The following is a 27,624-nucleotide window of genomic DNA, read 5'->3' on the forward strand; positions in this document are numbered from 1 at the left end:
GCCATGCATCTGCTCATGTTTGCCTATAAAGCGTCACCCCTGTATTTCCGTCACTTTTTATCACTGAACGTGTGATAACCACGAAGAGACGCTGACAGCAATAACAACAAAAAACTACGAACACTTTTTTTTTTTTGAGGCAAATATACTACATTTCCCAGAAGTCTTAGAAGAACGTTGGCCTGAAGGGGGGATCTGAGAAAACAGCCAAAGTGTTCGACGTAATTTATACGTCATCAAAAGCCGCCCGCAGCCGCACATATCGGGGGGTCTTTGTAAGCACCACCGCCGGCCGCGCGCACAAGATCGCGTTTTTTAGCTATTATAACGCGCCCGACGCCGTCGATGCGCTTTGAGCGGTCCGGCGCCCGCCCCTGGGATCCCCGGTAGGGCACCGGGGGGAGGGGTTTGAGAGGAGAGTGGGGGGTTAACGTGCGCTTTGACCGAGCGTCGAGAGGAGAAAACACAGAGCTGGTGTGCGTCCTCGGCTGTGCGCCTTCTTAATTCCTCCGTATCCGTCCCGGCCGTTGCTTTTGATCCGCTTGGTGTGTTGCGCGCGCCACGCGCGCACCCGGCCGGCTCCTAAGTCGTGCCTATTTTTTTTTTTTTTTAGTCCCTCCCCGCCCACGCCCGGCTCGTGCTGCTTCTTACGCGCATATACCAACCCCTCCCTCCGTCACCTATTCTCGTTTTCCACCTCCTCGATTGGAGCCGTGCGTGCGCTGCCAGCGCGCATGCGTGAGAGCTCCAGGGGGAAGCCGGGAGAAGTTGGCGCGAGATAGGAAAAAAAAAAAAAAAAGAAGTCTTGTTAAGTTGCAACCGCGCAAAAGAAAAAGGAGACAAAACGTCTGATTTGAAAAAAGTAATATAAAAAAAAATATATACATATATAAGTGCAAAATAAATCCTGGCGTTCCCTCCAGTTCTCGCCGGGGCCCTCTGCTTTGCAAGCAGGAAACCTCTTCGTTCGCTCCAGCGCGGCAAGTGCCTTTCTTAGCAGGGAAACCGAGGGAGGAGGATGGCTCGGCGCTCCCGATGGTGAGTTGCGCTTAGCCCTAATGCTGCTTTAACGACTTTACGCTGTTCTTGGTTTGACACTTAGAGCTAATAGAAATGATTGAGGGAAATAACCCGCCTTCCTTTTCTCACCACCAACATGGTATCTGCTGGTTAAAAAAAAAATAAACTTCTGGTTTTGCATATGTATACGGTTTATTGACGTATGTCGATTCTTGATCTGTGTATACTAGTTAAGCTTTTCAGTATGTATACTGTTTATAGTTTAACTTTCCATTGTTCCAATATATATGCTGTTCAAAAACTTATAATACAGGCTGCACTGACTTTATGTAATTTTAGAAAACTGGAATTTCTCCTCCTCTCTTTATATATATATATACTAGCCGTTAAGCCCGTTTAAAATGGGCAAAATTTCCAGCAACCCTCCTCGCCGCCGCTCCCTCCCCCCTCCGTGCCGGGCCCCCTGCACTGTCCTGACAGCGCCTCTCACCTCCGTGTGAAAGCGCTGCAGGCAGCAGCAGATCGCTCCGCTGCTGCCTGCAGCGCTTCCACACGGAGGTGAGAGGCGCTGTCAGGTCAGTGCAGGGGGGCGGGAGCTGCGGCGGGGATGGGGTTGGTGCGCGCGATGTTCGTTTCCAGGCGGCAGCGTCCGACAGTCCGACTCCGTTTCCCTCTCTGTTCCGCCCTCTGACATCATCACATCTTGATGCGAGGGCGGGACAGAGAGGGAAGTCTCTACTGCACATTTGCAGGTGAGTCGGTCACTTGCCATTTATATGTTTGATAAATAAATTTGATTGTAACCATATCACCTCTGATTTGGCAATAGCCATTCAGTGCATTGTAAGCCACTTTGAGCCCGCAAACTGTGGGGGAAAACGTGGGGTATAAATGTGCAAATAAATATATATATATATATATATATATATATATATATATATAGCATTTCAGGGTTTAGCATAATTGTAGAAGTTTCATTGCTTGTCCTGTGTCTCTAAAACAGAGCTTTCCAAGCCTGCCTTCATGACCCCCTTAAAAAGAAACTTTGTTCAGGGTATTCATTTACTATAAGAGAAGTACACCCACTTTGAGAAGCAGGTATAGAATGAATATCCTAAAACTCAACCTAGCTATGGAGTCAACAGGATAGGTTTGAGGAGTACGTTCTTAAAAAAAGCAACACAACTTTTTAATATTTTTACACCTTACGATGCACTTCATAGTGTACAAATTTGAGCCTTTTTTTAACGATTAGTGTAAAGGTAACATTTTAAATGTTTATTCAATACTTGGCTTAATCTTTATCACAGCGTGCTAGAGAGATTCTATTTATTAAAGTTTAATCAGAAACGTCATGAAAGTTGAATAACTTGAAACTGGTATTTGGAGTATTTGACTGCTTTCCTCCTTATGTGCTAATAGCCATTTCTGTTCCTTGCTTTGCATGCAACATATTTACTACCTTTTGATTATTCACTTTCTAAGGCTTTTTCCCCTTCCTTCTTGTCTTATACTGCATTGTCTGCTTCATCCCTATTTTCTCACATGGAAGTGTATATGGCTATCATTGCTCTTCTAGTGAAGATCCTGAAGAGCTTCATTACCAGGACACAGACTCGGATGTTACGGATCAGCGAGAAAACAGAGTAAAAGTGAAGTGGACCCCAGCAGAGGTATGCCATTCAGGAATTCTGCTTGCTAGACTTGTACTGGTAACCAAGGGGCGATAAGAAGTAAAGCACCAAAATTTGTAAAGTTATGAGGGCAGTTGTCAAAGCCACTTATGTGAGTAAATAAGGATGTACCTAGGTTAATTTACCTATTTAAAAACTATCCTCAGGGGCTGATGCAAAAAAGTTGCATGATAAAGACACATTTTTGAAAGACACAAAGGTCCAAAAAGTAGTAGCATTTGGACATTTTTCTTCTCAAAACTTCCAGTTTTGTAGATGTCTGTGTATGCAGTTCATCTGTAGTGTGTCCAAATCACAAGGGGGGGGCTTAGGGTGTTCCTAATACTTTGATGTTTTATAGCACTAATGGAACAAAAAGAAAACGTCCAGGGCGAAAATCTAAATGGTTTGGTCTAGACCTGTTTTTAGAAAGAATAAGGCACAAAAAGGTGCCTTAAATGACCACTGGAGGAAATCAGGGGTGACCCCCCCTCCCACCCCAAAAAAATTTGAATAAAAATAGTACTTACTAACCTCTGACGACCTCAGATGTAATAGTCTGGCCCCTAGAGTTGGAAACTCTGCGCCCTCGAAAACTCACCAGAAACCCACTGTACCCACATATAGGTACTGCTTCATCCATAAGGGCTATTGTTGGTGTACAGTTGGAATAATGGATTTTGGAGGGCTCAGCAGACAAGATAAAGGAGCAACGGTGAGATGTATACCTGGGAGCATTTATATGACGTCCACAGCGAGGCTTCCAAGGGTACCCCGTTGCTCTCCTGGAATTTCTGGGAGACTAGTCTTTTAAAAATGCTGGCCCCTCCTACATCCCAGTGGCTTGAATTTTCTACGTTTTTCACTTGTATTTTTTCCCCCCAATAATGGCCTGAAAAGATAAACGCACAGAGCGCAAATACTTGTTACAAATGATATTTTTGAATAATAATAATAAAAAAAGATTTTTTTTGCGGATTAAAAAAATGGACGTTTTCTATTCAGATTCGGGATGTTTAATGGCTATCATATCGAAAATTCCCCTCGTAGCTTCTAATGTGTATGAGGTGAGAAAGAGTTGCCCACCTATGCAGTAAGATAATTATATTCACATACAAAGCACTTATGGGGTATTCTACTAAAGATTAGCTTGAGTTATCTGCAGCAGGGCCCATAGGAATAAAAGACCCCCTCAGAACTTGTGCCTTAATCAGGGCAAGCCTACAGGATGCATGCCCACAAGGTTTTGTGCACAGGGTAACGAGTACTGTGCACATCTCTAAGCAGAAAAATTTTAAGCATGCAGATTGAGATAAATCTGCACACAGTGGAGATGAGATGCTCAATCTGTGTGCTTTAAAATTTTTCTGTAAATCAGAAAATACCAGTTAACACCCAACTCCAACTTACTAAGCTGTTCTCTTCACTGATCCAAGATGGCACCCGCTTTTAACTTAGGCACCGATCCTTAATCCAATCAATCAACAGAACAATTTAAAGGGAAAATGTTTTGTTGCTTAAAGGGAAAGCAAATACACTTTCAGAAAACATTCATAAAAAAAAAGCATTCCATTCCACTACTTTATTTAATTATCTAAATAGGACATCTTATCTACACTGTATACAGATTTACCTCGTGCATATTAATTATGTATATTCTGAAAACCTGAGTGGCTAGGTGTGTCCCGTTTCCAGGGTTCAATGTGGTTTACATTCTACATGAGACAAAAGCAGATAGTTTTAGTGTGAGGTATGAGAAACAGATCATTGGTGTAATGCATGAGACTGAAAACATTAAAGGAAAAGATGATGGATGATAACTAGGAAGTAGAAGTTATGATGGATTATCATGAAGCAGTCTTTGGGAAGAGAGAGGTTTTTAGCCTCTCTTTGAAGATGAGGTAGCTGTTTTCTGTTCTGATGGGAATAGGTAGAGAGTTCCATATTTTGACTCCAAGAACAGGGAATAGAGAGCTGAAAATCTTCTGATTTCGAATTGTCTTTTGACGTGGTGATTCTAGCATTAGTTGTTGTTTGTCTGTTAGACTGGACCAGACATAGCGAAACGGCCTTAATCAGCAGTTCAAAGGTGAAGCCCTGTAAGGTTTGAAAAACTAAACAATCAGCGTTGAACCTGAGTCTGTCTGCTATGGGAAGACAGTAGAGTTTGTTTAGATGAGTTGAAACACTAGTATATCTATTCAATCTGAATATTAGTCTTGTAGCTGTATTCTGAATGATTTGCAGTTTTTTTTTCTGTTATTGACACTTAATACCAAGAAATAAGTGAGGTAGGACTAACATTTGGACTAGTGGTGCGAAGACATTTTTGGTCGAAGAATGGTCTGACTAGACGTAGCTGTCTCATTTTGAATAGTATTTTCTTCCAAGGCTGATTACTATGGGAAGAGAAGGTGAGTGAAGAATCAAGCAAGACCCCCTAATACTCCGGTTTCAGATTCGACTGTAAAGCTTTGACCATTGGACAAAGATATTGATGATGGGACCTGATTTCAGAACCACATGACCCTGTTTTTTTGCACATTCAGTTTGTTTATTGATCAGGGCTCAGGTGCTAACAGCAGTCATACCATTCGCTACAGACTGAGTTGGATCTATGTTTGATGCTGTCACTGGTAAGAGAAGAAGGATGTCATCTGCATAGGGTAATAGTAGTTCATTAGGTCCCAGGTGTATTAATGGAAGGGATGACATAAGAGGTTGAACAGGATCGGTGAGAGGGGAGATCCCTGCGAGACCCCTCAGTTACTAGACCAGTAGTTGGAAAGTTGGTTGTTTTTGCTTGCCAGAATAGCTTCGGTTTGAAATGAATTCACTGAACCATTTGAACACAGTCCTTGTTATTCCTATCTGATCCAGGTGTTCGAGTAGCAATGTGTGGTCAACCACATCAAACGCCGCCGATATATCGTATAGGTGTTTGACACGTGTTGTTAGAACTAGCAGTAATGTTTCTGTACTACTAGCCGTTGAGCCCGTAAAAACGGGCTAGTAAAGGAAGGGGGGGGGGGTTTGAAAGGCCCCCCCCCCCCGGATAGGTCGCCGCGCCCCCCCCCCCCCCCCCCCCCCGGAGTCTCCTCCGCCACCCCTCCACCCGGGCCGGGTACCTGGCTTCACTATTCAAACCGCCGGAATGCAGCACACAGCTCATCTGAGCTACCGTCGGCCTTCCTTCTTCTCTGCGTGTGTTCCACCCTCGTGTGACGTAACGTCGGCGAGGGCGGGACGCAGGCAGGTAAGGAAGGCCCCTTTCTTTCCGAGCACTCTACCAAAACCCTCATCCACACCCTTGTCACCTCTCGTTTAGACTACTGCAATCTGCTTCTTCCTCAGCGACCCTCCAGACCGGTCAAGACGCGTGGGTTATGTACTCCTACCAGCAGAGGGAGACTGAGAAAACACTGAGCTTTGAACACTGCCTATATAACCTGTGCAGTACATACAGTAGCCAGTATTTTCTCAGTCTCAGCAGAGGTAGAAGGACAGCCTGTGCAGTCTTCAATAGTCTGGTGAGGTAGCTTTGATTTTAGGGATTCAGGATCTTGGTTTTCTTTCAGGGGATTTTTATCCTTTAAGTACCCTGTACGTGGTTTTCTTGCTGGCCTCCCACTTAGTCACCTCTCCCCTCTCCAGTCGGTTCAAAACTCTGCTGCCCGTCTCATCTTCCGCCAGGGTCGCTTTACTCATACTACCCCTCTCCTCAAGACCCTTCACTGGCTCCCTATCCGTTTTCGCATCCTGTTCAAACTTCTTCTACTAACCTATAAATGTACTCACTCTGCTGCTCCCCAGTATCTCTCCACACTCGTCCTTCCCTACACCCCTTCCCGTGCACTCCGCTCCATGGATAAATCCTTCTTATCTGTTCCCTTCTCCACTACTGCCAACTCCAGACTTCGCGCCTTCTGTCTCGCTGCACCCTACGCCTGGAATAAACTTCCTGAGCCCCTACGTCTTGCCCCATCCTTGGCCACCTTTAAATCTAGACTGAAAGCCCACCTCTTCAACATTGCTTTTGACTCGTAACCACTCGCCTCCATCTACCCTCCTCTCTTCCTTCCCGTTCACATTAATTGATTTGATTTGCTTACTTTATTTATTTTTTGTCTATTAGATTGTAAGCTCTTTGAGCAGGGACTGTCTTTCTTCTATGTTTGTGCAGCGCTGCGTACGCCTTGTAGCGCTATAGAAATGCTAAATAGTAGTAGTAGTAGTAGTAGTAGAATGAGCTGTGTGCTGCGTTCCGGCGGTTTGAATAGTGAAGCCAGGTACCTGGGCCGGGTGGAGGGTGGGTGGCGGCGACTCCGGGTGGGTAGGGGGAGCGGTAGCGGCAACCCTGTGGGGGGGAGCGGTGGCGACGGCGGTTCCCTCACTCGTAGGTGCGCAAGTTCCCTCTCTGTCATGCCCTCGTCATCACGTATTGACGCGGGGGCGGGACAGAGAGGGTCTCTACTGCGCATTTGCGAGTGAGTATGCCTCTTGCCATTTAAATGTTTGACGTGATGATCTGAAACCAAATTGTGACCAGTGTAAAATAGAAAAGTTTTCCAGATAAAGAGAGTTGTTTACTAATGTAGATTTCTAATGCTTTAGTAAAAAGGGGTATGCTTGCCACTGGATGGTAGTTTGCAGGCAATGTTGCATCTAGCCCAGACCCCTTCAGTAGTGGAGTGAGAACAATTTTTCCCATGTCAGTATGAAGAGAGCCAGTTTTTAATAGCTTATTGAGAGCATAGAGTAACCAGTTTACTGCTTGGATTTGAGTAAGTGTTTTGGGCATTGATCTAGGGAGCAGTTGGCTCGGGAGCATTTCAACAGTATTGGTCTTACAACCTTAGCTGTTAGTGGTTGAAAAGATTCCCAGTTTTGGTCAGTTTTGAGTCCTTGGATTGTAGGATCTCTGGCGATTAAGGCTGTTGGAGTAGCTTTAGATCGGACCTAATTTGGAGGATCTTATTGGCGAAATGATCAGCGAGGTCTTGGGCGGTGGGACATGTTTTCTGTGAATGGTCATGCTTATTAGTGGAAGCTAGTGTTTTAACTAGGGAAGTTTTTTTTTTTTTTTTTTTGTTAAGATCATATTGACCTATTAGGCTGCTATAGTATTGGTGTTATGAGTCGCCTGCCTTCTTTTTCTAGCGTTAGAAGGCCGACTTCCATTTGGATTTATCAGTAGTATCTTCTTTCCCCATTGCTTTTCAAGGCGTCTGCATTCCTTTTTTAAGATGGATAGTTCCTCTGTAAACCATGGCAAGTTTCTGGATGTCTTGACCTTTTTAGTGGTAAATGGAGCAATTTTATCTAGAATGGCTTTCACCTTGGTATCCCAGCAGGATTTGATTGAACCATGTGTAGAAAATGCGGTAGTGAGTGAATCTGTTAGCTCAGACCAGAAAGTGGCCTCATTGATTTTTACCTCTGGATTATTTGTGTCTGGTTAAGCTTGACATACAGATATCCATGGTGAAATGAAGTTGTAAATGGTCAGACCATGGTACTTCCATTTGAAAGAAATAAACTATTAGGATAGGACGTCATGAAGTCTGACATATGTCCTTTTTCATGAGTTGCACCCTTGGAGAATATAGTTTAGTTTGCAGTCCTTCGGGAATGATTTGAAGTTCTGGAAATTGGTGTCTGCATCATTTTCCAAGTGTAGGTTTATGTTTCCCAGGAAGATAATCCTTGTGACATGGCAGAGGAAATAATCTCTACAAGTAGTGGTTCTGCCTTGGACCAAGTTCCTGGAGGACGGTAAATGAGGAGTACTAGGGTGATTTGATTTGCCTCTTTTTGAATCATCACAGAATTTGCATAACATTTATTCCAGTTCAGGGAAAACCCCAGAACTAACTAAAGACACGTGGAAAAAAAAAACTCGTAAAGATAAGAGCTAGTCCGCCTCCTTTTTTTACCCTGTCTTGGAGAATAAAGAATACCATAACTGGGTGGGTAGATGTGGGGCAGCATTAGACTATCAACTTCTGTGAGCAATGTTTCCGATATAAACAGAAAGCCCCGATCTGAAGATTCTAGCAGATTCCTGAGCAAGAGAGGCTTGTTTTTCACAGACCTAGCGTTGATATAGATGGCTGGGACAGGAGTGAGTTGAGACTTGTGTTCCAAAAGGGAGAGTTGTTTGGTTAATTGCTGATCTAATCTAACCAAATCTAAAATTTATATTCTGTTGAATCCCACGAGGTACAAAGCGTATCGCAACAATTTTGGTCGGCCTCTACAGTGAAGTACGTACAATCAAAACAAAGGCATATACTTTTGTTAGTAGTGGTCTGTAAGAGGCCACTTAACCTGTGTAAATTACTACTACTACTACTATTTAGCATTTCTATAGCGCTACAAGGCATACGCAGCGCTGCACAAACATAGAAGAAAGACAGTCCCTGCTCAAAGAGCTTACAATCTAATAGACAAAAAATAAAGTAATCAAATCAATTAATGTGAACGGGAAGGAAGAGAGGAGGGTAGGTGGAGGCGAGTGGTTACAAGTGGTTACGAGTCAAAAGCAATGTTAAAGAGGTGGGCTTTCAGTCTAGATTTAAAGGTGGCCAAGGATGGGACTAGAATACTGTTATGTGTGTGTTCTTCTGCCTTAAACTAAGCGGCTTATTTTAAGTTAATAGGCTGAAGAACTTATGTGTCTGTTCCAACAGTTGGAGTCCATTTGAGGTACATATGCAATTTGAAGTTTGACAATGCTGTTATAGGGGCCTCCCACATTATTTGACTAGTGTAGTGGTTTCCTTCTGTCCTTGCTAGAATATTGAGATTTTAGGATTTGAGAGAATATGTAATAGATTATTTAAACAAATGATGTAATTACCATCTTTTAAGTTAACGCTATCATCGACTGGGAAACAAGCCTCTAGTGTTGTGCCAACATTATGGAATTTGCTCACATGTTATGAAAGAAAATGAACAATCTTTGTTAGAAAACATTTGAATACTTAACTGTTTTTAACTGTTTGTACAGGTACTTGAGGAATGAGGAGGTTGCTGTGTTATTCTATTTTGTTTGGGAGGGGGTCGATAAACTTTTGTATATTTATTGTAAACCATTTTGATCTAATGGATATTAAAGGTGGAATGTTAAATGGAATACTATACCATGTGGAGGGCAGGTTCCAGGTACAGGATAATTTTTGCTATACCAAAATCATACTCTTCTTCCAAGTGACTTTCCCTTCCAAGGCTGCACAGGGACTTTCAAGACTGGTAGCTGGATTTGTTCTATGTCCCGGAAGGTCTCCTGTATATACCTCTGTCTGAGCTTTTCTAGGTCAAAATTCTAATTAATGTTGCTGCCATAATGTGAGTTGTACATGAGTCCAGGTGAAACCTTTGCTTGTCTTTGTTACATACAATTCCATCTACAACAAATTAGTTGGCCTCCTAACCCTTTATTAAATAGAGGGGTCACATCTTATTTTTAAAGGTATCCATACAAAAATAGCACTCTTACTTTCATACACTAGCATTGTTCTTTCCCTGTCTTTGCAGGATGAACGGTTGAAAAAACTGGTGAAACAGTTTGGACAAAATGAGTGGAAGCTGATAGCCAGCCTGTTCCCTGTATGTATATATATTTATTTATTTTTTTTATGAGGCTTATATGAACACTTTGTCTACCCTAGTAATATCTTTCCTTGAAATCCAGGCTCTTGTGTGTGTGTGGGCAGCCGCTTTTTGCCTCTTACTTTTCAGCACTTTCAAGGCAATGCTTTTAATAATGTACAAACACACAGATATTGCTGAATTATTATCTTTACAACATAGGGAGGTGATCATTCTATAGAGTATTAAAGTCTGCAGTTACTGTGCCTTAAATCAAGAAATGAATGTGTATTAAGTGTAGATTTAACTTGGCACCTCTTAGGGGGTTTGCCCTGCATTTCCTTTGCAGTTTATGCAGGGGAGAGAGGAGAGTGGCTGGAGGGGGGGGCAGGGGAGAGAGGAGAGTGGCTGGAGGGGGGGGCAGGGGAGAGAGGAGAGTGGCTGGAGGGGTGGTAGGGGAGAGAGGAAAATCGCTGGGTGGCTGGAGGGGGGGCAGGGGAGAGAGGAAAATCGCTGGGTGGCTGGAGGGGGGGCAGGGGAGAGAGGAGAATTGCTGGGTATGGGTGGCTGGAGGGGGGGGGGCAGGGGAGAGGAGGATTGCAGGACATGGGTGGATGGAGAAAACAATTTCCTGTGAAATTGGCTTTTGCAATGACAATAAGACAAACATTTGAAAAAGTTGTCATTTTCCTACCAGAACCAGTGTTTACACATGGACAACTGTATGTTGCATGTTCACAAGTTCGTAAGTCTTCTGATGCAATTGTTAAAGGTATACATGGTCCTGAACAAGGAAAGCTTTTCCCTCATTGTGACAAAGTTTACACAAAAAATATTGTTCATAAAGAAATTTTAAAAATCTAAACTAGCATTATGTTTGCAATTAACGTTATTTAAATTCTGCTTACTCTCTATTTTTGAAAATACTATACATACAAATTTCTAAAAAACACAATATTAGAATACCTTAAAAATAAGGAATTAAAGGTCTTCCAGTCAATAGGAGAAAAATCAACCCATAATCTATCACTAGGGGTGCCCTGTACATCACTACCAGCAATACTTATATTAAGCTCCGTTAACTGATTTGAAAATGTAGATCTTACCATCTGAATTTTTGATTGAAATAAAGTAGCTAGTTGTAAAATTTTAGGGGGCATATCCAGCTTAGATGAATGATAATGAGACATATCTGTAAACTGAGATTGGGTGGCAGAGGCGGGGCTGGTGGTTTGGAGGCGGGGCTAGTGCTAGGCAGACTTCTACGGTCTATGCCCTGAAAATGGCAAATACAAATCAAGTTAAGGTGTACACAAAAAGTAGCACATATGAGTTTATCTTGTTGGGCAGACTGGATGGACCGTGCAGGTCTTTTTCTGCTGTCATCTATTATGTTACTATGTTAGTCATTATATACCCTGATTTTTGGTAATGGTTCCCTTAACAACATAATTGCAATTAGATCATCATTTTCCTAGCGCCCGTTTCATTTTTTACTAGTCTGTACATATTCTACAGAATCTCAAAAATTGAGAAAACGCTAAGCCGTCTTTTAAAATTTTAGGGTGACGACTTCGGTATTAAACACCCTTGTGTTTACTGCCCCATTATATAAATGAACTTCCACATCCAAAAAATTAATCACAGATGCAGAATGCTCATATGTAAATTCTACTGCAGCATTCTGTCCATTCTGTAAAAAAAAAAAAAACAATGCCAATCGACAGCGTTTTGAAGCTTGAAAGGACTATCAGTAAACTTTGGGAAATGTATCCTGATTGTTTATCTTATCTTGTATGTCCATGAGCAGACCTATAGGATTTTATTGACCCCTGATGCAGGCGTTTGCACACTGAAACACGGCCCGTGTCTGGTCATTGTCAGAATAAAAGGTTAACATTTTTCTCAATCCTGAAGGCCCAGTGTTTGCTTTTCTTGTGCGTCCATTCATCTACATCATAAACTCTGCCAAGGTAGATTGATCACCTGTCCAAAGTAAAAAAAATTCACTGAACTGTTTCATTATCGAATATTTCCTTTGAGTGGAAGAATGAGGCAACATAAGAGGATACTTGGTGTAAGGTGATACAGCATTTGGTGGAGATAATTCACCGGGCTATATCTGGTTGATTTTGTAATTATGGTCCGCGTTGAACTAGTTGTCTTGTAGATGCGGAATACAAGAATGAATGCTATGCTATGCTAAAACCTATGGGTTGTGTCTGTTGACTAGCAGGTGAAGACTGAGAAAAAGCATAATTTAAAGGCACTATGCAGATTTTGCTCATCAGTATTTTGATGATAAAGCAATGGTTACTGCTTCTGATTTGTTTTTTCCTCTTGAAATTCCCCTTCTATCACTTTCTTTTTCGTATATAAACAGCAAAATTGAAAGAAAACCTGTCAACAGAACCATATTTACAATGAAATATACAGGGAGGGTACTTGGACTAGTCTGGTGGGACTTCAGGAAAGATATACATAAGAACTTCCTTTATTGTTCTCACCAGATCAGTCCACAACCTGTTTTTGTTTGCTGGGCTGGGGAACAAATGGTCTGGCAGGTATCAAGGGAAGGAAATTATCAGGTAAATCCAGTTTTCCCCTTTTTAAATGCTCACTGCAGAGAGCATTTTTAGCTCATGGTAAATGCTGAGACGCCCGTAGGAATATAATGGTTGTCTTGGTGTTTACCGCCAGCTAATTTCTACCGCGGCTTAGTAAAAGACCCCCCCCCCACACACACACACACACAAAAATGTGTGAGAATGCAGCACCACAGAGTGAGGACTCAGATTCTTCTCAGAGTTCCAACACATTGGTTCACGGCCTTTTGGTAATGTTCTAATCTGAAACTTGTTTTCTCTTGTAGAACCGTAGTGATCAGCAGTGCCAGCATCGATGGCTGAGGGTTTTGCACCCTGACTTAGTGAAGGGACCTTGGACCAAAGAGGAAGATCAGAGGGTGACTGTTTCTCACTTTGCAAAAAGTTTGTGTCATTTGGTTTGACAGAGGAATTTCATGGATGTGTATGCAAGGCATTTTCTTAAAGACATAATTGGAGTAAACCCATAGTCTATCTGGCCCCAGGTTGTGTACTACAGGCAGAATCTCTTTACTTTCTGGAATGACTGTATAAGCATTTGGTTTTAATTTATATTCCGTCTTTTCCAACAATTTAGTGCAAATGAGCAGTAAAATTACAACAGATCTTATCAAAATATAAAACCAATATTAAAATAGTAACGAAGACGTCAGCCAAATGGCATCACTTCATTTGATTCTGTCACAAATAAGCTAACCGGTGAATTCCAGTTTTAATTATTTTTTTTAATCTAACACCGTGCCTGAAATGATGATCCGAGTTGCACCATTGAAGTGAAATGGAGATAAAAATGCACAATAGATGGACTTATTCTTATTTTACCTGATTTTCTGTATTTATTTTGCATCATAGGTCATTGAATTGGTTAAAAAATATGGCACAAAACACTGGACCCTTATTGCTAAGCACCTGAAAGGGCGTGTGGGGAAGCAGTGTCGAGAGCGCTGGCACAATCACCTGAACCCAGAAGTCAAGAAATCTTCATGGACGGAGGAGGAAGATCGGATTATTTATACTGCTCACAAAGTCCTAGGAAACCGCTGGGCTGAGATTGCAAAGCTACTGCCAGGAAGGTAAGAGAAGAAGCTCAACTTAATCTTAACTGACAAGCTTGGCAGCATTACTTGTTCATGATGTACCTGTGTCTTAAATCATGAATGAAAACGAAAAAGTGAGGACAGATGTTGAGGAAATCCAAAAAAACTTTATTAATAATCAGATGATGACCCGACACGGCCGTGTTTCGGCATCAAAGCCTGAATCAGGGCTCAAGCAAATCTTTTTCGGTTGTCGTTCAATTATAGACAGAAAATATGGTAATTGGACTTCCTTCAAACTCCGAAATTGAGTGATCAACTATGGAGTGCCTCAACGGCAATGCACAGAAATGACGTCATTTCTGTGCATTGCAGTTGAGGCACTCCATAGTTGATTGCTCAGTTTCTGAGTTTGAAGGAAGTCCAATTACCATATTTCTCCGAGGACAAGCAGGCTGCTTTTTCTCACTGATGGGTTGATGTCCTCGGCAGCCCCCTCCATCGGAAAGTTTACTAGCGAAGGCCTTTGCTAGTCCTTGCGCGCCCATGCGCACCGCGCATGCGCGGCCGTCTTCCCGCCCGAAACCGGCTCGAGCCGGCCAGTCTTCTTTCGTCCGCGCTCGGTACGGTCGTGTTACGCCGTTCGTGCCCCAGAGAGTCGACCTCGCGCGTCCTTTTCGACGTGTTTTTTGTCTATTTTTCCTTTAAAAAGTTCGGGAAGCGCTCCGGAAGTGTTCCGGAAGACCCTTTTGGGTTTTCTGCCCTTCCCGTATTTCTCAAGTTTTTGCCCCCGTAAGTTTTCTTTCGTTGTCGGGGTAGGCCTCTTTTGGCCTCGGTCGAGATTTTCTCCCTCTAAATTTTGGTGCTTCAAATTTCGCCATTTCGGCTTTTGATTTCGCCGGCGTGATTTTTCCGCCCATGACATCGAAGCCTTCCAGCGGCTTCAAGAAGTGCACCCAGTGCGCCCGGGTAATCTCGCTCACTGATAGGCACTCTGCGTGTCTTCAGTGTCTAGGGGCCCAGCACCGCCCTCAGAACTGCAGTCTGTGTTCCCTGTTACAAAGGCGGACTCAGGTAGCGAGATTAGCCCAGTGGAACGTTTTGTTCTCGGGCTCTTCGTCGGCATCGGCACCGGAGGCATCGAGTGCATCGACGTCGTCAGCGTCCGGACCATCTTCCTTGGCTGCCGCTCCATCGACTGCATCGAGGCATCGGACCTCTGCATCGGCGCCGAGGCATCGGGCGACTGCATCGACGTCGGTGGTACCGAGACTTCGTCTGCTGATGTCGTCGGACGGAGGTGCATCGTCAGGAGTGCAGGTGAGGGCTGTCCATTCCCCTGCTGGTGGCGGTGAGCCTTCGGGTGGGTCTCCTCCTACCCTGAGGGCTCCTGCGGTACAGCCCCCCCGGGATCGACCCTCTTCGGTCTCGGCCCCGAGGAAGCGACGGATGGATTCTACGTCCTCCTCGTCGGTGCCGGGGAGCTCCGGTGACATGCTTCGGAAGAAATCGAAGAAGCATCGACACCGGTCTCCTCCCCATGTCGGCACCGAGAGCTCTGGGTCGCCGAGGGATTCGGCACCCAGCAGGCATCGGCACCAAGAGGACCGCTCACCCTCTGTTCAGGAGGTGTCGATGCGCTCCACTCTGGACAGCCCGGAACAGCCTCCTCGCCCGGAACAGGTTCTGACGTCGACGCCTGCATCGGCCTCTCAGCCTTTCTCTGCAGCCGCTCTAAACGAGAGCCTCCGGGCCGTTCTCCCAGAAATTGTGGGAGAGCTGTTGCGCCCTACCCCTCCGGTACCGGCGGTGCTTGCGCCTCCGGTACCGTCGAGCGTGGCGCCGGCTGGCCCATCGCCCAGGTTGAGGTCCCCGACGTCGGTACCGCTTGCGGTGCCGACTGCGGCCACCTCCCAGGAAGGCTCCCCGACTACGTCGGCGGAGGGAGCTTCGCCGATGCGGGCGAGGGAGTCTACCTCTCGACGCCCCCATCGTGGACGGGGTTCCACCGAGTCGAGCAGGGCGAGGTTGCAGACACAGGTTCGTGAACTTGTGTCTGACACCGAGGGTGAGGCCTCGTGGGAGGAAGAGGAGGACCCCAGATATTTCTCTGACGAGGAGTCTGAGGGTCTTCCTTCTGATCCCACTCCCTCTCCTGAGAGACAGCTTTCTCCTCCCGAGAGTCTGTCTTTCGCTTCCTTTGTCCGGGAGATGTCTACGGCCATCCCCTTCCCGGTGGTTGTGGAGGACGAGCCCAGGGCTGAAATGTTTGAGCTCCTGGACTATCCTTCTCCACCTAAGGAAGCGTCCACTGTTCCCTTGCACCATGTCCTAAAAAAGACATTGCTTGCGAACTGGACCAAGCCATTAAGTAATCCCCACATCCCCAAGAAGATCGAGTCCCAGTACCGGATCCATGGGGACCCAGAGCTGATGCGCACTCAGTTGCCTCACGACTCTGGAGTTGTGGATCTGGCCCTAAAGAAGGCTAAGAGTTCTAGGGAGCATGCTTCGGCGCCCCCGGGCAAAGACCCTAGAACCTTAGACTCCTTTGGGAGGAAGGCCTACCATTCTTCTATGCTCGTGGCCAAAATCCAGTCTTACCAGCTCTACACGAGCATACACATGCGGAACAATGTGCGGCAGTTGGCGGGCTTGGTTGATGCTCTTCCCCCTGAGCAAGCCAAGCCTTTTCAGGAGGTGGTCAGGCAGCTGAAGGCGTGCAGAAAATTCCTGGCCAGAGGAGTTTATGACACTTTTGATGTTGCGTCCAGGGCCGCTGCTCAAGGTGTGGTGATGCGCAGGCTCTCATGGCTGCGTGCCGCCGACCTGGAGAATAGACTCCAGCAGCGGATTGCGGACTCGCCTTGCCGTGCGGACAACATTTTTGGAGAAAAAGTCGAGCAGGTGGTAGAGTCTCTACACCAGCGGGACACCGCATTCGACAAGTTCTCCCGCCGGCAGCCTTCAGCCTCTACCTCTACAGGTAGACGATTTTTTTGGGGAAGGAAGACTGGTCCCTATGCTTCTGGTAAGCGTAGGTACAATCCTCCTTCCCGACAGCCTGCGGCCCAGGCTAAGCCCCAGCGCGCTCGCTCTCGTCAGCAGCGTGCGCCTCAGTAAGGCCCCGCGGCTCCCCAGCAAAAGCAAGGGGCGAGCTTTTGACTGGCTCCAGCAGAGCATAGCCGACATCCAAGTGTCAGTGCCGGGCGACCTGCCGGTCGGGGGGAGGTTGAAAGCTTTTCACCAAAGGTGGCCTCTCATAACCTCCGACCAGTGGGTTCTCCAAATAGTCCGGCAGGGATACACCCTCAATTTGACCTCAAAACCTCCAAATTGTCCACCGGGAGCTCAGTCTTACAGCTTCCAGCACAAGCAGGTACTTGCAGAGGAACTCTCCGCCCTTCTCAGCGCCAATGCGGTCGAGCCCGTGCCATCCGGGCAAGAAGGGCTGGGATTCTATTCCAGGTACTTCCTTGTGGAAAAGAAAACAGGGGGGATGCGTCCCATCCTAGACCTAAGGGCCCTGAACAAATATCTCGTAAAAGAAAAGTTCAGGATGCTTTCCCTGGGCACCCTTCTCCCCATGATTCAGCAAAACGATTGGCTATGCTCTCTGGACTTGAAGGATGCCTACACACACATCCCGATACTGCCAGCTCACAGACAGTATCTGCGATTTCAGTTGGGCACACGCCACTTCCAGTACTGTGTGCTACCCTTTGGGCTCGCCTCTGCGCCCAGGGTGTTCACAAAGTGCCTAGCTGTGGTCGCAGCGGCACTCCGCAGGCTGGGGGTGCACGTGTTCCCATATCTCGACGATTGGCTGGTGAAGAACACATCCGAGGCAGGAGCCCTGCAGTCCATGCAGATGACTATTCGCCTCCTGGAGCTACTGGGGTTTGTGATAAATTACCCAAAGTCCCATCTTCTCCCAGTGCAGAAACTCGAATTCATAGGAGCCCTGCTGGATTCTCGGACGGCTCGCGCCTATCTCCCAGAGGCGAGAGCCAACAACTTGTTGTCCCTCGTCTCGCGGGTGCGAGCGTCCCAGCAGATCACAGCTCGGCAGATGTTGAGATTGCTGGGCCACATGGCCTCCACAGTTCATGTGACTCCCATGGCCCGCCTTCACATGAGATCTGCTCAATGGACCCTAGCCTCCCAGTGGTATCAGGCCGCTGGGGGTCTAGAGGACGTGATCCACCTGTCCACGAGTTTTCTCGAATCCCTGTATTGGTGGACGATTTGGTCCAATTTGACTCTGGGACGTCCCTTCCAAATTCCTCAGCCACAAAAAGTGCTGACCACGGATGCGTCTCTCCTGGGATGGGGAGCTCATGTCGATGGGCTTCACACCCAAGGAAGTTGGTCCCTCCAAGAACGCGATCTACAGATCAATCTTCTGGAGTTGCGAGCAATCTGGAACGCTCTGAAGGCTTTCAGAGATCGGCTGTCCCACCAAATTATCCAAATTCAGACAGACAACTAGGTTGCCATGTACTATGTCAACAAGCAGGGGGGCACCGGATCTCGCCCCCTGTGTCAGGAAGCCGTCAGCATGTGGCTCTGGGCTCGCCGTCAAGGCATGGTGCTCCAAGCCACATATCTGGCAGGCGTAAACAACAGTCTGGCCGACAGGTTGAGCAGGATTATGCAACCTCACGAGTGGTCGCTCAATTCCCGTGTGGTACGACAGGTCTTCCAGGCGTGGGGCACCCCCCTGGTGGATCTCTTCGCATCTCGAGTGAACCACAAAGTCCCTCAGTTCTGTTCCAGGCTTCAGGCCCACGGCAGACTGGCATCGGATGCCTTCCTCCTGGATTGGGGGGAGGGTCTGCTGTATGCTTATCCTCCCATTCCTCTGGTGGGGAAGACTTTGTTGAAACTCAAGCAAGACCGAGGCACCATGATTCTGATTGCTCCTTTTTGGCCGCGTCAGATCTGGTTCCCTCTTCTTCTGGAGTTATCCTCCGAAGAACCGTGGAGATTGGAGTGTTTTCCGACCCTCATCACACAGGACGAAGGGGCGCTTCTGCATCCCAACCTCCAGTCTCTGGCTCTCACGGCCTGGATGTTGAGGGCGTAGACTTTGCCTCTTTGGGTCTGTCAGAGGGTGTCTCCCGCATCTTGCTTGCTTCCAGGAAAGATTCCACTAAGAGGAGTTACTTCTTCCATTGGAGGAGGTTTGCCGTCTGGTGTGACAGCAAGGCCCTAGATCCTCGCTCTTGTCCTACACAGACCCTGCTTGACTACCTTCTGCACTTGTCTGAGTCTGGTCTCAAGACCAACTCTGTAAGGGTTCACCTTAGTGCAATCAGTGCATACCATTACCGTGTGGAAGGTAAGCCGATCTCAGGACAGCCTTTAGTTGTTCGCTTCATGAGAGGTTTGCTTTTGTCAAAGCCCCCTGTCAAGCCTCCTACAGTGTCATGGGATCTCAATGTCGTTCTCACCCAGCTGATGAAACCTCCTTTTGAGCCACTGAATTCCTGCCATCTGAAGTACTTGACCTGGAAGGTCATTTTCTTGGTGGCAGTCACTTCAGCTCGTAGAGTCAGTGAGCTTCAGGCCCTGGTAGCCCAGGCCCCTTACACCAAATTTCATCATAACAGAGTAGTCCTCCGCACTCACCCTAAGTTCTTGCCAAAGGTCGTGTCGGAGTTCCATCTGAACCAGTCAATTGTCTTGCCAACATTCTTTCCCCGTCCTCATTCCTGCCCTGCTGAACGTCAGCTGCACACATTGGACTGCAAGAGAGCATTGGCCTTCTACCTGGAGCGGACACAGCCCCACAGACAGTTCGCCCAATTGTTTGTTTCTTTTGATCCCAATAGGAGGGGAGTGGCTGTAGGGAAACGCACCATATCCAATTGGCTAGCAGATTGCATTTCCTTCACTTACGCCCAGGCGGGGCTGGCTCTTGAGGGTCATGTCACGGCTCATAATGTTAGAGCCATGGCAGCGTCGGTAGCCCACTTGATGTCAGCCTCCATTGAAGAAATTTGCAAAGCTGCGACGTGGTCATCCGTCCACACATTCACATCTCATTACTGCCTGCAGCAGGATACCCGACGCGACAGTCGGTTCGGGCAGTCAGTTCTTCAGAACCTGTTTGGGCTTTAGGATCCAACTCCACCCCCCGAGGGCCCTGTTTGTTCTGTTCCAGGCTGCACTCTCAGTTAGTTGGTAAATTTTTTTAGGTCAATCTCAGTTATGTCCTCGCCATTGCGAGGCCCAATTGACCATGGTTATTGTTTTGAGTGAGCCTGGGGGCTAGGGATACCCCATCAGTGAGAACAAGCAGCCTGCTTGTCCTCGGAGAAAGCGAATGCTACATACCTGTAGAAGGTATTCTCCGAGGACAGCAGGCTGATTGTTCTCACAAACCCGCCCGCCTCCCCTTTGGAGTTGAGTCTTCCCTTGAAGTGTATTGTCTTGCTACATACTGGACTGGCCGGCTCGAGCCGGTTTTGGGCGGGAAGACGGCCGCGCATGCGCGGTGCGCATGGGCGCGCAAGGACTAGCAAAGGCCTTTGCTAGTAAACTTTCCGATGGAGGGGGCTGCCGAGGACGTCAACCCATCAGTGAGAACAATCAGCCTGCTGTCCTCGGAGAATACCTTCTACAGGTATGTAGCATTCGCTTTTCTGTTTGTCACGATTGATGTCATTCCGTTAAGATGATTGTTATGAAATTCTTTTGCACCTTATCTGCTTTTATTCTAAAATTCTTAGTCTATTAATGTGAATGACGTAACATTTTGTAAGCCACATTGAGCCTGCAAATAGGTGGGAAAATGTGGGATACAAGTGCAGCAAATAAATAAATAACTACTTACAGTTTTTGTTCCTGCCTCCTGATAGGACAGACAATGCTGTGAAAAACCACTGGAACTCAACCATTAAAAGGAAAGTGGAGACTGGAGCATACCTGAATGAAGCAAAAGAGGCCAAGCCCTTGTGTCTACTGTTTGAGATGGAGGGAAAGGATGATCACAGTTATCAAGCAATAGAAGAACCGGTACTGTACCAAACTGATAATGATTTAGTTGCTGAACTCCCAAAGTTATGATGGAAAGACGCGTTCTTGTTTTTAGATTTTTTTTTTCATTTGCCTTGCCTTATCGTCTTCACCATATGAGTTCTAGAACTTGTAGGTTGTATCCATTGACCAATAGAAGGAGAACAAAATGTGAGCCCTGCCCTATTGGGGGGGGGGGGGGGGGGTGACCTGCAGCATTGGCTCTTCAGTATTCCTCTGTCTCCAGTAGATGGTGACAGACTTCCTGCATCTCCTGGTCTGCTGTGTAAGCTCTTGGCTCATTTCCTAAACTAAGGGTCAGTTGATATAAAATATTCCTTCTTAGATGATATATTAATTTAATTATTTTGGGTGACACTCAGAGGAGTGGATTTCTGCTTCAGAGCTAGTCTCTTTGCTGTTGAATAAGAGTGCTTGTGCATCAGTAATAAGGCAGGTTAAGGTAAAGCTCTTGTTTGTTTTTTGGTTTTTTTTTAAAAGTTGTGATTCATTTTCTCCTGAACTTGTTCTGTTATTATATGAGGCATTTCTTTTGAAGAAAACTCGGGAGGCACTAGACAAGTCAGCAAGAGAAACCCCTTTTTTTGAAAGCTTTGGATGAGTGGTAGCTTCTTTGCATCGGCCACTGTGCAATTTCTGTTGCAGCCAGGAGTATGGATCCTGCTAATGTCACTGGAAGACAGAGAACTCCCACCGAAGAAGGTGGTGATTCCTCAGTGGTCAGGCTATTAAGGAGGGAAGAACTGTCTATTATTTCAGCGTCTTTGGAAACTTTAAGGATTCTGGCTCTTCCTGTCCAAGAAATGCAGTCCTTATGGGATCCTTAAGGATCCTATCTTAAGAAACCCTCTAGAGCCTTCCTTGTACATTCAGGGCCTCTTTTGGGCTGCAGCGCATTTGCCGCACCTGGAATTACTAGTGTGGTTTAGTAAGAGGCCCTCAACAATTGAAGCTGCTATTTCAGTGGAATGGAATATCCCTGAAGCAGGTTTTTGAGCAGGTCATACTACAGGAAAGCTATATTCAGTGGTCCAAAAGCAGCCCAAAGTGGTTGCTTTGGTAACTGTGATAATTAAAGACTATAATTCCAGTGGAAGTGGGTACGACTCAAAGATCTTCTAGGTTGTAAATTGGAAACTACTGAAACAAGCCTTTATTGTGACTTGAAGTGCTAGAGAGGAGTCTGTGGTGGTTATGTTTCAAGGGCTTGTCTTAGATGGGCACAGCAAGGTCAGGATGTTTCCACCAGGGCTTAATTTATTTTGCTGACAAAAAGGAAGTGCAAGTGGGGGCAGGACCGGAAGTGAAATTATTCTGCACACAGAGTACTCGAATTTGTGGATAAAAAGGAAGCTGGTATACACATAGACTTGGGAAAATTGGTGTATATAATTAGTTTCAACTTTTTTATTGATGACAATGAAAATAACCCGTCCAACATACAGGAATACACAATATGTCAATATGTAATCATATGGAGAACCAGGAACACAATAGTGTCATCAACTGTTATTTATCCCCCCCCCCCCCCCCCTTCTGAATAGTAAACCCACATTTTTCACTGTCCCCTAGAACATCTGTGATCTCTGATGTATTTAATTTTAAAAAATTATTTTTTTTTAAAGAACCTTCACCAATAGTGTACAATTTTGCAACATTATAAACAAAATCTTGGACTAATCTTGAATACAGTTGTATTAAGCAGTATATCAAATTAATAAATCCAATTGAATGTTTACACATTTTGATACAACAGGGTTCTCTCCAGAAATTTTTGTCTGCCTGGGTTGGAGGGTCATTCCATGTCTTCAACCAATGGTCTCCACCTCACCGTTTCGGAAATTGATAATAATCTACCAGAATGGAGACCAATATATAAGAGAGGTTTTTGCTAGGAGCAGCCTTTTCTGCTTATGGGTTCAATCATAGGCCTTCTATACATTTTATTCAGATGATTCGTAGAATTGCTTCTTATCCCATTTGGGTAATTCTAGTGACATTGGACTGGCCCAAAAGACATTTAGTATGCAGATCTCATTTGCTTCAAGGTGGACAGTCCTCTTTGATGCTCCCCAGAGCAAGAGTCAACCTTCTTGAAACTCTAATGATGGAGAATCAGCTCCCTTCTGTCTTAACAGCCTGGCTCTTGAGTGGTTGTGTTTAAGATGTTGAGGATACTCTGATGCAGTCATTTCTACTCTGCTTCAAGCCTGAAAGCATTCCAACTCGATAACTTCACAAGTTTGGTGGCTTTTTGAATCTTGGTATGCTGATAGAACCTTGCAACCTTTCAAGACTTGTGTTGCTCACATATTAGCATTCTTTCAATAGCCATAACAAGGGTTTATCGGTCACTTCTTTGAAAGCGGAGGTAGCGGCCCTGACCTCGTTTCATGGACATCTAGAAATTACTACTTCGGCAACATGTGCTAATCTGCTTCTTCCTTAGCATCCCTCCGGACCGGCCCAGGATTGGACTGATGGGTTGTGCTCGGCTTCCAGCAGGTTGGAGACTGAGAAAAAAACTCTGACTCTAGCAAGCCAATAGGAGCCCTGGTCACGTGACCCTAGCCTCAGTATTTTCTAAGTCTCCCAGCAGGTAGGAAGTGAGCCCATTAGTCTCTCTTTATTTTCTGACTTTTCTGAATTTTTTGTCTAGTTGGTACTTTATTCTGTGCCAGAGGAATTCTTTGGAGGCTTGTTAGAATTTCAGTTTTGCCTCAGGGGTGTTATACTCGGGTGTCCCGGGTCACTCCCCCTTTTCCTCCCCACCTTCCTGCTAAGGATTATACTTCGGCAACATGTGCTAATCTGCTTCTTTTTGAGGGAGCAATGCGTACAAGACCATCTTTGAGAGCCACGAGTCTGAAATGGAATCTGAATTTGCTACTCTGTTTTGTGCAATCCACCTTTTCAACTATTGAATGCGTCTATCAAGGACCTTAACTGTCAAAATAGTATTTCTCCTCACCATTCCTTTGCCTTGCAGAGTTTTGGAGTTATAGGCCTTGCTTTGCAGAAATCCTTTTCTTTGCTTTATGGAGGGAGATGTTACTGTTTGGAATAGTCCTGCTTTCCTCCTGAAGTGATCTCACCACTTCACTTAAATCAGTTTCTCAATTTGTATTGCTTTACTAGAGAGGAATGTGACTCTCTGAATTTGGAGTTTTGCATCTACTAGATGCTCAGTCTTGATTATGCTACTTAAGTCTCAAATAATTTCAGGGTATTGGACAGATTGGTTGTATTTTTTTTTTTTTTTTTGCTGGTGCTACAAAAAGTTGTGCAAAGTCTTAAGCTTACATTTCCATATAACAAGATATGCTTAGGAAATGACGTTCTTCTTCCTGACAAACAACCTCCACTAGGCTTAAGAGCACATTCTGCAGGAGACGTAGCCACATCTTGCACAGTACTACATGTGATGTCTCCAGAGGATATTAGCAAGGTGGCATCTGGTCCTGTTTACACTACTACTACTACTACTACTTAACATTTCTAAAGCGCTACTAGGGTTATGCAGCGCTGTACAATTTGACATAGAGGGACAGTCCCTGCTCAAGGAGCTTACAATCTAAGAGACAAGTGAACAGTCAAGTCAGAAAGGGGCAGTCAAATTGGGGCAGTTTGGATTTACTGAATGGTAAGAGTAAGGTGCCGAACGCAGCATTGAAGAGGTGGGCTTTAAGCAAAGACTTGAAGATGGGCAGGGAGGGGGCTTGGCGTAAGGGCTCAGGAAGGTTGTTCCAAGCATAGGGTGAGGCGAGGCAGAATGAGCGGAGCCCGGAGTTGGCGATGGTGGAGAAGGGTACTGAGAGGAGGGATTTATTTATTTATTTTTATTTTATTTTTGTTACATTTGTACCCTGCGCTTTCCCACTCATGGCAGGCTCAATGCGGCTTACATGGGGCAATGGAGGGTTAAGTGACTTGCCCAGAGTCACAAGGAGCTGCCTGTGCCTGAAGTGGGAATCGAACTCAGTTCCTCAGGACCAAAGTCCACCACCCTAACCACTAGGCCACTCCTCCATAACTTTTGCTAAAAGTTATAAGGTGGTTGTGTTGGCACAATTGAATTATTCCTTTGAAACTAAAGGTGGTTCGGGCGGGGTTGTGAAATCCATCCAGTTTGAATATTGCTTTGCTGTATTCCACAGGTTCTGGATTGGTCTGGTGAAGACAATAAGGAAGAATGCTTATGTGCTAATTCTCTTGATTATCCAGATACCCCACCCTTTCATGCTCTCTGTTTTCATGTCTGCTCTTACTCTTGCTGTTTTTGTTTTTAAGTGTAACATGCTCTTTTAATGTTAAAACTTTGAGATGAAATTGTAAGGCAGTCATTATTGCTACTGTGTTGAAATACCGATGAGCCAATGCTGCAGAGTGCCCTTATAGTCCAAACAGGAGAGGCTGAAATCCACACCCAGTGATCTACAACGGAACTGAGTCTGTAGAGGCCAGAAAAACAACAGCAATAGAGATAAAATGGGTCACTGGTTTCATGTTATGTTTCTAATGTGTATCTCATTCAAAATTGGGTCCAGTAATTGGTTCAATTAGAGCAAAAATCTTCACACTATTTTTAGAGTTTTCTACTTCTCAAACATACAGAAAGTTTTTTCAAAAACATATATTAGCCGTTTTCCTGTTCTCATATTTTTCAAAGGCATCCTCAGCGGCACTCATTGCCAAAGATGTAGATCTGGCAATGTAACTAGCGCCCACTTCTTCATCGGTTCAGCTGATTTTCTTATTTTTAAATCTCAAACTCTTTTTTACTTTTATCAATTTAATTTCTTATCTTATCTTTTGTAGTCAGACCAAAGGGTTCAACTGCCCGACATGCATGTTTCGCTCTGCACCGAGCTGTGTCAAGGGCTGTCCCCTATGTTTCTAATGTAGCCACGTTTTAGCAGTAGGCTGCTTCAGGGGCATGGTAACATCTGTAAAAACGTGTTTAAAAACAGAGCAGATGTGAAACATTTAAAAATGTACAAATAGACTAAAACAATAGAAAAAGCGGGATAAAACCATTCTAATGAAAATGAAGAGATTGTGAAAAGCCAGGTACGCATTCATGCATTATTAATGTAAAACCTAATAAAATTCCATTGACACTGGCAAGCCATGTGAATGGTAAAAAAAAAACGTTTTGACGCACCATGTGTGGAATTAAAGTATGCACAAGACAGGGAATCAATGCATGGAAATCTGACATGCATATTCGTTGAATATTCTGAGAAGCCAGCAGACTGACTTTAGTTGTCCCAGAATCCCATTTCTTCAAGGAGGCTTCGGCTGTGGACCAGAATTGAAGTTTCATATCTGTTGTATAAATAGCGGGCAGAGCCAAGCAGGATTTACTGGGTGCTAATCAGAGGCACCAGCAAAACACGTGTGGATGATTGGTAGCTGCTGTTTATGAGCATGTAAGGATTCGGATCCCAGACCGAATCGGATCTCGCAGGAACTATGTTCATTCAAACTCACAGAAACAGAAGCCTGCGCAGCCTTCTACATGGAATGTTGCTAGTGGAATAGTAACATTCCATGTAGAATCTCCAATAGTAGCAACATTCCATGTAGAGTCTCCAATAGTAGCAACATTCCTTGTAGAATCTCCAATAGTATCTATTTTATTTTTGTTACATTTGTACCCTGCGCTTTCCCATTCATGGCAGGCTCAATGCGGCTTACATGGGGCAATGGAGGGTTAAGTGACTTGCCCAGAGTCACAAGGAGCATTCTCCTCCTCAGTATGGAAATGAAAAGTTTTGGTAAATAGGATGAATGAAGGTGAATTACAGAAAGCAAAGTGAAAAGGGGATAGGTTTTATGAGGGTGCAGCAGGCTTTGATCCTGGTGACCTGTGTTTGATTTCCTCTGCAGCTCCTTGACTTTGGGCAAGTTGCTTAACCCTCCATTGCCCCAGGTACAAAAACTTAGATTATGAGCCCTCTAATGACAGAGAAAGTACCTGCATATAATGTGTACAGCACTGCTTACATCTAGTAGAGCTATGGAAATGATTATTAGTAGCAAGATTTTAGGCTTTTATTTTTGGACTCTGACAACACTTATTCATATTTTCTCTCTTTTTCATTTCTGGGGTCTCTTCCTAGATCAGATCTTAAAACGGAGCTGATATGACACTTTTTAAATTCCCATGCTGTACTGTTCACTTTGCTGTCCCAGTAGCATCTTTAGATATGTGAATGGTTCATGAGAGATTGCAGAGAATTGTTGTTTTAAGAAACCGTACGTGTTGTAGTCGTATTTTTACCTTTTTTATGTTCTTTGCAGAAGAGCATTTTCACCACCTGGCCCAAAGGTGCCCTGGAATTGAACATGGCAGTACTTGAGGACGATACTGGTGGCTCCCAAGGGCCGCCCCCAGAGGAGCTGACAGTAAAAGCAGAACCAGAAAGTGAAGATGAGTCTTCAGAGACATTGGAAGCTCCAGTGGTGGCAACAGCATCAGAGGGTACCTCCCCAGAAAAGTGGGTAGTGGAGTATGTGAACTTCTTGGGTCCATCTTCAACCCCAGCCTTTACAGAAGCACTGGACCTAATAGAATCTGTAAGTACCAGAGTGTTCTCCCCTACCCCTCCTTCATTCCTATTGGGAGGCGGGGATAGTGCTGGCAGA

General features: G+C 45.2%; 1 protein-coding gene across 2 annotated transcripts in view; it reads left to right on the forward strand.

Annotated features, from left to right (window-relative positions):
* The first annotated feature begins 602 nt into the window (after nucleotides 1–602).
* Nucleotides 603–27,624, forward strand: part of MYBL2 (MYB proto-oncogene like 2) — a 60,794-nt gene continuing 33,772 nt past the window's right edge. Inside the window, exons 1-7 of one of the 2 annotated variants that reach the window (XM_030211776.1) lie at nucleotides 603–1,038; nucleotides 2,573–2,693; nucleotides 10,233–10,304; nucleotides 13,159–13,251; nucleotides 13,745–13,965; nucleotides 20,796–20,952; nucleotides 27,280–27,555. In XM_030211776.1, coding sequence (XP_030067636.1) covers nucleotides 1,019–1,038; nucleotides 2,573–2,693; nucleotides 10,233–10,304; nucleotides 13,159–13,251; nucleotides 13,745–13,965; nucleotides 20,796–20,952; nucleotides 27,280–27,555 — 960 coding nt within the window. In that variant the 5' untranslated portion in view covers nucleotides 603–1,018. The remainder of the gene's footprint in view (nucleotides 1,039–2,572; nucleotides 2,694–10,232; nucleotides 10,305–13,158; nucleotides 13,252–13,744; nucleotides 13,966–20,795; nucleotides 20,953–27,279; nucleotides 27,556–27,624) is intronic. The other variant, XM_030211777.1, reaches the window with a different exon arrangement.

This window comes from Microcaecilia unicolor, chromosome 8 (genome assembly GCF_901765095.1).
Source record: "Microcaecilia unicolor chromosome 8, aMicUni1.1, whole genome shotgun sequence".
Lineage (NCBI taxonomy): Eukaryota > Metazoa > Chordata > Amphibia > Gymnophiona > Siphonopidae > Microcaecilia > Microcaecilia unicolor.